This window comes from Bremia lactucae, linkage group LG1 (genome assembly GCF_004359215.1).
Source record: "Bremia lactucae strain SF5 linkage group LG1, whole genome shotgun sequence".
Classification (NCBI taxonomy): Eukaryota; Oomycota; class Peronosporomycetes; order Peronosporales; family Peronosporaceae; genus Bremia; species Bremia lactucae.
Genome location: NC_090610.1, coordinates 5,339,208 through 5,348,792, shown reverse-complemented (window position 1 = coordinate 5,348,792; position 9,585 = coordinate 5,339,208). Strand labels below are relative to the sequence as shown.

The 9,585-nt window shown below is 44.4% G+C and overlaps 3 protein-coding genes across 3 annotated transcripts; 1 reads left to right on the top strand and 2 right to left on the bottom strand.

Annotated features, from left to right (window-relative positions):
• Positions 1-53: 53 nt before the first annotated feature.
• Positions 54-2,411, top strand: CCR75_000568 (uncharacterized protein; the record flags this gene model as incomplete). The annotated part of the gene is made up of 1 exon (XM_067958675.1): positions 54-2,411. One exon carries the CDS (start codon positions 54-56, stop codon positions 2,409-2,411), a length of 2,358 nt encoding a protein of 785 aa, XP_067822777.1.
• Positions 2,412-2,471: 60 nt separating this feature from the next.
• On the bottom strand, positions 2,472-5,163 carry CCR75_000569 (uncharacterized protein; the record flags this gene model as incomplete). The annotated part of the gene is made up of 3 exons (XM_067958676.1): positions 4,581-5,163; positions 4,303-4,504; positions 2,472-4,264 (listed from the first exon to the last, which is right to left on the bottom strand). Exons 1-3 carry the CDS (start codon positions 4,986-4,988, stop codon positions 2,472-2,474), a joined length of 2,403 nt encoding a protein of 800 aa, XP_067822778.1. The 5' UTR covers positions 4,989-5,163.
• Positions 5,164-5,598: 435 nt separating this feature from the next.
• On the bottom strand, positions 5,599-6,264 carry CCR75_000570 (uncharacterized protein; the record flags this gene model as incomplete). The annotated part of the gene is made up of 1 exon (XM_067958677.1): positions 5,599-6,264. One exon carries the CDS (start codon positions 6,262-6,264, stop codon positions 5,599-5,601), a length of 666 nt encoding a protein of 221 aa, XP_067822345.1.
• Between the last annotated feature and the right edge of the window lie 3,321 nt (positions 6,265-9,585).

Sequence of the window (9,585 nt, the reverse complement as noted above, 5' to 3'; positions counted from 1 at the left end):
AAAAAAATAGCGCATTACTTAATGTCCTCAATATATCCAGTAGTATCTAAAAAATGAATTCATCAATTATCCATTTCGTGTCGCGACAAGGCTTCAGCACCATGAGCACATGCGCTGCCACGACGCACACAGGCCGCTGTACGTCCCCCGCAATTGCCGCAAGTGGCCACTGTTCGCATCATGCTCGTCTCGCTCGCGTCATGGCTCTCGTCCCAAAATCCAAACCACCAACACTCGTAACATCGTCCTCGAGCGTCTCGTCCGTAGACATTCCGTTGTCTTCCCCCACACCTTCGCCGTCATCATTAGATCCGCCGTCTTTTAACAGTACTCCGTCCCGACAGCATCGTTTTGAGTTATTACCAGGGGAAACCGAACAACACGCGATTACATGTGCCTTTATCTTCCCCGACGCTTTGTCGCTCCCTCAGATCCCCGGAACGCTCTACATCACGTCGTTCCGACTTCGTTTTGAACCCCAGAGCTCTTCTCTCCGTGGTAATGGTAACTTTCATCGATTACTCGACACAGCATTGATAGGGTTACCCCGCGCCGCTGTAGCCAAGCTCTCGTACCCTCCTACAACCGTCGCGACACCTCGATCTCTAAATGGCTACACAACGACAACCCCAACACGAATTGTATTAAAATTCAAAGACTTACAATCCTGGACTCTCGGAGGCGACGTCACGCGATTACTTCCAGTATTAAATCGATATGTTTTTATTAAATCTCCGATGCATTTATTTGCTTTTACAGGGATCGGACCTACAAACGATGATCTCCAAGGCCATACCCTCTATAACCTCGAAGCTGATTTCGCCCGCATGGGTGTAGCCCTTCGAGACCCAAGTAGTGCCTTCCGTGTTACGGAGGTCAATACAAACTTCACCATGTGTCCAACGTACCCTCGTCACCTCGTCGTACCAGCTGCTGCCAGTGATTCCGAAGTCGAAGCTGTTGCGTCGTATCGTTCTAAAGGAAGACTTCCAATCTGTAGCTACGTCCATGCTCGAAACGGTGCGGCTTTATGGCGCTGTGCTCAGCCTCAACGCGGAATCTTGCACGCTCAAAGCTCAGCTGATGAACAGTATTTACTCCACATTGCGCGTGCTTCGAACAACGCAATTGCTGCGTCACCAACACGTCGGATCTGGATCGCCGATTGTCGACCGGAATTGAATGCAAGAGTGAACAATTTCACGGGAGGTGGCACGGAGAGTGGCAATTTAGCGCATGCACGTGTGACGTTTTTAAACATTGGCAACATCCACGCAATGCGTGAAAGTCTTGAAGCAGTGCGTGGACTTGGAGGCTTTTTGGCATCGACGCTTCATACCCAAGCTATGGATTTCGCTTGGAGCTCTCGTGTTGACGATACCAAGTGGCTCTCCCATGTCCGACGCGTTCTAAGTGGCGCACTTGAAGTCGCTCGAGCAGTCGAAGCCAAAGCAACGACCGTTGTTGTCCATTGTAGTGATGGATGGGATCGAACTGCTCAACTCTGTGGTCTTGCACAGCTTCTTATTGATGCACACTATCGAACACGACGGGGGTTTCTTGAAGTTGTCGAGAAAGAATGGGTCCGAGCGGGTCACAAGTTTCAAGAACGTGTCGCTCCAGGCATTGATGAAGACGATGACGATCAACAAGCGCCAATTTTCTTGCAATTTCTAGATTGTGTGTGGCAACTCGTACGTGTGTATCCTACGTACTTTGAATTCAATGCACGAATGCTCGAAACAATGGCCGACGCGCTGTTTTCAGGACAGTATGGCACGTTTCTAGGCAATTGTGAGCGCGAACGTGCAGCTTGGAGCGTACGCGAGCGAACCCCGTCGCTCTATACTTGTTTGCTGCAAGACGATCGGTTTGTAAACCCTTTTTTTCGTGCGAGTAGCACACAAGCACTTGTGCCGTATGCACCAGCTATTCTACGGCAAGTTACGCTCTGGACATCGTATTACTTTCGTGGAGCGCCATTTTCTGCGATACCTACAGGGAATCCAACGCCCCCTTTGTATGCTGATGTTTATGAAGACGGTGGTTCACGAGATGGTCAAGAAGATATGGAAAATGCCATGACGGCTGCCTTACGTCGGATTCAAGAGCTTGAAGACGCTTTACGAGCAGCCACGTCGTCGCCTTCGTCGCCGCGATTAGCACCAATGTCGTATCCGCCATTGTATGCAAAAGGTCAAATGTTATCTAGTTCGATGAATGACTCGAATCGGTCGAATACTTTTCAAGACGATAGCGCAACGAGTAATACCATGCATGCAGCATGCATGCCACTAGCAGCTTCGATTCAAGCACTTGCACCCGCTGCGACGTGGACTTGTAGCGTCTGTACGAAAACAAACGTTGCCGAAGTCTTGCAATGCATCGTGTGTGGTCGTGCCCCGCGGTAGTAAAGAATTTTGAAACACGACCGCAATTCGTCGACTTGTTAAATCGCTCTTTTTAAGAGGTTAATCGTATTGTGGTTTTCTCGTTTGCATTCGTTGGACACAATCCTGAAGCACGTAATGGACTTTATCAGGGAAATGATCGTCGAGCATCGTTCGTCCGATACGAATGCGACTAAATTGTCCAGCTGCCGCCCAAGCAAACCGATATTTTGTTCGTGCAGTACAACACATGCCACCGCCTCCAAATCGACAGCAAACCCAGCATCCCGCCGCCCTTTTCGCTTGAACGACTCGTTTTAAATGAACAACTCGTCCAGGGATGGTTAATTCATGTATCGGTTCGGATTCTTGAATCCGTTTGAGCATTGTGCGGTAGTTTAAAAGATGTGCAACAAATGGCGAATGACCGTCTACATTCGCATCCATAGCCGAGTGATTCGCAGTATTTTGATGCAATAAATCGTCGGGATGACGCCAGGAGAGTACTTGACGTAAAATTGCCGTCTTGTTCACTTTACTGCGGCCAATTAAATCCAATACATGGTCTCGTAATGCTTCTGCTGACGTAAGGGACGAGCGCGCGATAATGTCATCGCCCACGACGACTGAGTTTGTAAACAAGGCACATCGTGACGCTAAGCCTCGGGACATGGTGCATCCAGGAGGACTGAATGCAAAGCATCGAACACGAGGGTACTTGGATCGCATGAGGACGGCTAATAAACACGCAGCGCCAGCTCCTAGTGAGTGACCAGTAATGACAAGACCGTAGTGTCGGTACATTCCACGCTCACACTCTTGAACATGGTGCGTTGCAATTGCTGTCATCGAGTTGTGATCAAAGAGCATGTCTAAGATCCCAAGACGATTGAGCTCTAGATAAATAGCTTCGGCACACGTGAGAAAGCCTTGATGAGCAAACTCGCCGACTCCGTCACAATGCCAGCGACGAGCGACGTCATCCATTGACATGCCGTACGCCATGACATCCGTGAGACAATCTTCTAACGACAACGTCCCACGAATTGCTATGACCACGTCTTGTTGTTTGTGATCGAGCATGACTGCAAATGCCGGTTGATAGACAGAGTTTTGAAAACTTGCATACACAATATCATCGCGATGAAGCTTCGTTTCAAGTTGCAAAGCTGTTTGACTCAAATGAAACCAATTGTCTCCATGTACGTACGAAACATGACGACGAAGACACGAAAAGGCTAAACGAAACGTGCCACTCCATGGATGGGACCACACGTACAACATCCAGCCATAAATTCCAATCGCATATTTTGAATAATGCGCCATTTCTTGGAGTTTTTCAATCAATTCAACGTCACGAAGATGAGGATCGGCTGGATGGTAGTAGAATGTTTTATTCGCGTGTTGAAATCGTGCATCTGCGTCGTTCGAAGACGGCACGTCGATCGATACGACGTGGCTGGATTGGTCGATATTCGACGTATTTACGATACCGGTATTGATCGTTACCGCGTCATGTAATGTTTTCGGTTTGCTTGCACTTGCTTGGAACGATGCGCGATGTTTCTTGGATTCTTCTTCTTCGTCATGAAGTGATGTCGCCAAAACTTCTTGGTGTTCTTCATACGCTTGAACCGCTGCTAGCAAGATAAATCCGGCAACAATGTCGGAGATCACCAGATCTGGATTCCCATAAAACAGTCGTGAAAACACCTTGGCGACGACCGACATACTGTCGTGACGAGTCCCCGCGCCTCCAAACAAATTGCACGTGAAACAACGAATACACATGCAACAGCGCGTGCACCGCTGATGCCATAGTTGCTGGCTATGCGGCACATAGATCGTGGAGGCAGACCCTTCTCGACTCAATTCTACAATAGATAGACATCAAATTAGCGATTCGTATCACCGCGGTCTTTTGGCGGCCGCGACGTACCGTCTAATAAAGACTGACGTTCAGACACACAAACGTTACCAAAAGGATCATCCGATGCACTTGCGGGAAGACCTTTGTCAAAATCAATTGCTTCAGGAAGCTGCACTTCACCCAGCATACAAAGTCCAAGACAAGTGGTAAAAATCACTTCAGCGACGAGAAACCCACCGACGGCCTAATCAATTCAAGTTAAAAAAAATATTGGAATTTTTCTAATTCGTTTTTTTTTTCAAGTTTAGAAAGTAACGTACCAGTACAAACCGCGCATCAGGGTTACACATGTCCCGAGAGTACCAGGACCAGATACCTGCGATACCGTAACCCATGAGGAGAATGGACCACAGGGTGTGCACTTGCAGCATCTTGGGCATGAGAACGCGACGCTCGTGGTTTACAATCGTTCCTTTCGCAGAAACGTGCATAATCATGAGGTAGATGCAGCCACGAAAGAAAAACAGCGGCGCTGCCCCCAGCATGTACCAGAACGGCAGCCCTCTGTCATTGAGCGATGTGCTCGAGCATCCTCGCCAAAGACACGAAAAGAGAATGCACACAAGCGTTAGAGGGAGCTGATGGAGAAAGAGGAGTAGCGCTGGGAAGAACAAGTCGTCGCTGCCGACCACACGACTGCGGCGTCCGAACACCTCAAGTGCAGGCATCGAAAGCTCTATTTTTATCGATTTGAGCCAATGACATCCGCTTCAAGGATCTCTAAATTTGACAGGTTACATCTTTATCATGCAATGTAAATATTCTTTTAAAAATGCCTTAATTACCAATAAATATAGGAGAATTATGAAGACACCCCCCGCCCCGCTGGATTTATCAAATAAAACACTGACATCAAATAGAAAGGAAAATTATGGGACACCCTCCGTTGATATATATTTGTACTTGATAAATTACAAGTTGCATTTGCGATGCAGCGAAAGATTATGACGAAATGTATGCTGTATTTTCTATTAGTCTTGGCGCTATAGCAGCCACAGTAATATGAAACGAAGTGCTTCGCATCGATGAAGGCTGAGCAGCGTTCGTGATGCCAAAAATTATCATAAATCTACGGCTAAAGAAAACAATCTCAATTAAATTATTAATTGTTTTCCCTGTTTTCCCCACTCGTGAAACATTTAATTTTTATATTTTTTGGCTCCTGTAAAAAAAAAAAAAAGTTCCCTTGCTGGGTTGTATATTTGTAATCTTTGCCATAAATCAGATACACAAAGGCCAGAATAAAATAGACGAGCTTTCTTCCATAAGTAATTTTTGCTAATACACATTATCCTCGGCAAAGTATTTATCTTCAGCGTCGCGATTGATTTCATCGTAATCATCGAGACTTTCATCGGCATCGATCGCTTCATAACTAACGTAGCAACTATCGTTTCCAGCAAGAAAATTTAAGCTCATGATATCAATCAGCTGCTGACGCCGTTCATCGACTGATAACAACGTCGTGTCCTCTTCCTCTTCTTCTTCAACAATGTCATCTTCGTACAGCTTCTCGATTCGCTTCTGCTCCTGTCTTTCATTCACCGCATTAAACGACTCCCACATTTTTTGCTCCTTCAATCGCCTCACCTCCATCTCTTTGCGTTGACAAGTGTCTAGCAAAAAGGAGGAAAATTGCTGACCTTCCCTTTCCATCGCTGAAGTCGTATCCTCGTGAAGACCTAAATATTGTCCTAAATAAAAGTGGAATAATGCTGGATTGCGTTGTTGCATCATTCTATCCGAGAAGTAATGGTCGTCTTCTGTTGTAGATTTTAGCAGCTGCTTTAGTCGCCGATAGCGTCGGTTTTTCACGACCACACTGCTTCCTTTATGGATAGTAAGGCTTCGAGCCCCATGCAAACCTCCTTCTTGAGTAACTGTTTCTAGATTTTGACCAGAAGGTAATTTTAATGACGCCATGTACGTGTCCAAGGGATCCATTTCGTCAGTAAATCTGACAATATTAACGCAGACAATGCATTTACAAAACAGAATTTCTGAAGCCATTTAATTCATTAAGATTTTATAGGAGCGTGATAAATAATATTAATCATTTTTAAGTGGCAGAGATTCATTTATTTAATAATATTTAGTTTGGTTTCACACGAGCTATTTGGTTCTTTAATTATAGGTATTTCTAGAAAGGCCGCGGCTGCGGCCACAGACAAAAGTACTAGGGCCACAGAATATAGTAAACGTACGACACGCTTAATTATAATTGTTTTGAATTTCTAATCAGGTACCTGACAATACAAATCGCGATTTTTTTATTTCTATCGACCGATTTTTTTATTTCTATTGACCCCCAATATTTTTAACTTTAAAAACCCCTAATACAATATTTTTTTAGATATAAATAATGATGAGGATAGCTAACTTCTTTTTTCTAAATCTTTTCATGAATCAGATGGATTGGTGTTTGTTGATGATGTTCAGGAGGGTCCGGCTGCTGAAAGAGATTGATTTCAGGCTTGAACATTTGCAGGGCACGCTGCGAAAGTACGTCGATGTCCTGTTTGATGGCAAGCACTGCATGTTGGCACCTTCCTCCTCTTTGAAGTTATCCCCTCTCTTTTTTCAAAATGTGACGGGTCTCGTTGCGTAGAGGTGTTGTTGCTTGTGCTAGGCCTCCCTTTTGTTCGCGCAACTCCGGCTCGTCTAGAACCTGTGGTGTCTGCTAATTTAAAGTGCGTTAGCAATTGAAAGCACCCATAGAAACAACAAAGAATAACAAATCAATAATAATTAAAAAATACCTGCAATAAATCTGTCAGTTCGTTCACTACTGCCTCTTTCTGGTGTTGAGGGAGGTTTTGAAAGTTTTCATGAACTCTTTCAAGTAAGGCTGGTAAAACATAGTCAGGTTGGTCAACAACAGGAGACGTGGTGGAGGAAGTTGATGGAGGTACCAATGACCATCTATATCATTCAATTCAAGTCTCCTCTCATTTTCAATGATCAGCCGCAACCGGTGCTCACAAGGTATCCCCCAGACAGTAGTAAAAGTGAAGGTGCATGGATTTGGACGATCTGCCAATGGACGTCGAGCCTTTTCCAGCTGTAAATACAAATATTTAGTCAATAAATGATTGAAGTGACGCTGCAGGCAAAATACCACTAAATATTTCAATCTTATCTCTTCAAATACTTTCCGAAGGGCATAATAGGAGATCATTCTATTGACATCTTGGAAAATGTTTCCACGTGGGGTAGGCTGTCCAAAAGGTAAGATCTTCATTTGCTGCTTGGCTAGTCCTGTGGTATATTCAATTTGGAAGCTTTCAATCGATTGAATTATCCGCTCACAGTATCGAAGAAGATATTCCATGCTGCTTGTGATCAATTCTTTTACGATATTGTGGGCTTCCTCTCCGCGGGAGGTGACGGTGTGACCGAAATGCCGTATCGAATTTGTCCACGCCCGAACAAACTTCTCCTTGTGCGGATTGATCCATGTCGTTGACAAATATTCAATAAAATTCGTGTGGTTTTCATTCCAACTGCTCCGGAATGCTTCCCAGTTTTCCTCGAATTCATTTCTTGTATTCGAATAGGCGACCTGTACAAAAATAATAATTAAAGCGAGAAAAAATAGAATGTGAATGAACATCCCAATGGCAAGCAGAAAAAAAGGGAAAAAGGAGTTGATACGTTACCATTCTCCATCCTTTTGAGAACGCTTTCCGCTGTTCGTCATCTTCCCCAGCAAAATAAGGTTTATATTTGGCAACAACTTTTTTCAATGTGCCACATTCAGAGTATGATGGAAGCTGCGGGAAAAGTGCTTTGTAATGCACTCGTTAGCGCAAGCTCTCGGTCAATCACAAAAACTTTTGAAGGTGATCATCATGGAACAATCGTCGGATAAATTTTATTGCGATAATGTACGAGTTGGCATCCTTGCTTTTCATGAAAACAAAGGTGGCAGAGAAGGTCGAATAAAGATTGGTGTTTCTAACAACGTGTAGCAAAGGAAATTGTGTTTGGCTGGTTTTGTATGTGCAATCCAGCAAAAGCACATCGCAGTAGTTCCGAACAAACTCCGCGTTTTTTGGATGCGCAAAAAAGAGATTGGTGATGTGCCCCGAGGCGTCCTTCTCGATGTCTATTTCAAATCCGTAATCCAAAATTTTTTGGTACAGCGTATGCATCGGGGTTCGTCCATCAAGCTTTTCTATGGCAGTTTTTTGCTTGATATTCCAAAGTTTCCGTTTGGTGATCTCCAATGGCACATCTTGCTCCCTTAAAATGGTCTGGACATGTCGGGCTCTCAAACCAGACTAAAAGAGACCGGCGATTTCCTCTCTTAAGCCTCCGAGATTCGAGTATGCACTGGATGGGCAGTCGACGATGTGGAGGAGTCGTGGTTGTGTTCATTGCAAGTGACAAAAAGGACCAGGTGCTGTCTGTAAGGAAGGTAGAGATTGTTGATTCATTGATTTCTTCAGTAAATTTACTCAATTTTTTTTTGCATAGCTTACTTTTGCTTCTGACCCAACTCCTTTGAAAGGGCAGTCAATGAGGGCACTGCCTTTTGCCATTCGACTTCTTGTTTCTTGGAAAAGTCTGTGACGATTTCGGTCTAAACCTCCACGATCACATTTACAGTGAACAACTTGTCTGCCATCTTTTTGCTTGTAAGAGGATTTGTTGACAATTCCATAGCCCTTTGCAGCCGCCATCTTATTGATATGTTCTTCCATGCCCTTCCGCTCATTGAACTGTCTATTTTCTGCTCAGCGTCCATTGAATATTAATAGTCGTTAGTGCGGTGAAAAGCGGTGAAATCAGATAAATCAGAGAAAATAGCAGATTAAGTGAGAATCGGCACAGTCAGGCAGAGTATTAAAAGATTTATCAGACACAGTCAAGAATGTTCTCTATAAAGCTAAGGGAGCGAGAGAGAGCGAGAGAGAAAGCGAGAGAAGCACGGCAAAAACACACGTCACGGAAGCTCATGCTAGCAACGCTGAAGTCGGATAGTCACAGAAAATCGGTCATAGAATTGAAAAAGTCGCGATATGTATTGTTAGGATACCTGCTTTTGAAATTTAAGCCAATCATAATGTAGCATGTTGTAAGTTTACTTTATGTCTGTGGCCCTAGTGCTTTTGTCTGTGGCCGTAGTAGTTATGTCTGTGGCCATAGTCGCGGCCTTCTAGAGATCCTTTTTTACAACAAGATTTAATAAAAGGTGCTATTTTAGGTTTTGTGTTAGCTGAACAATTGCTTTATTTTGTTTAACAAGGTATGTAAAGTGTT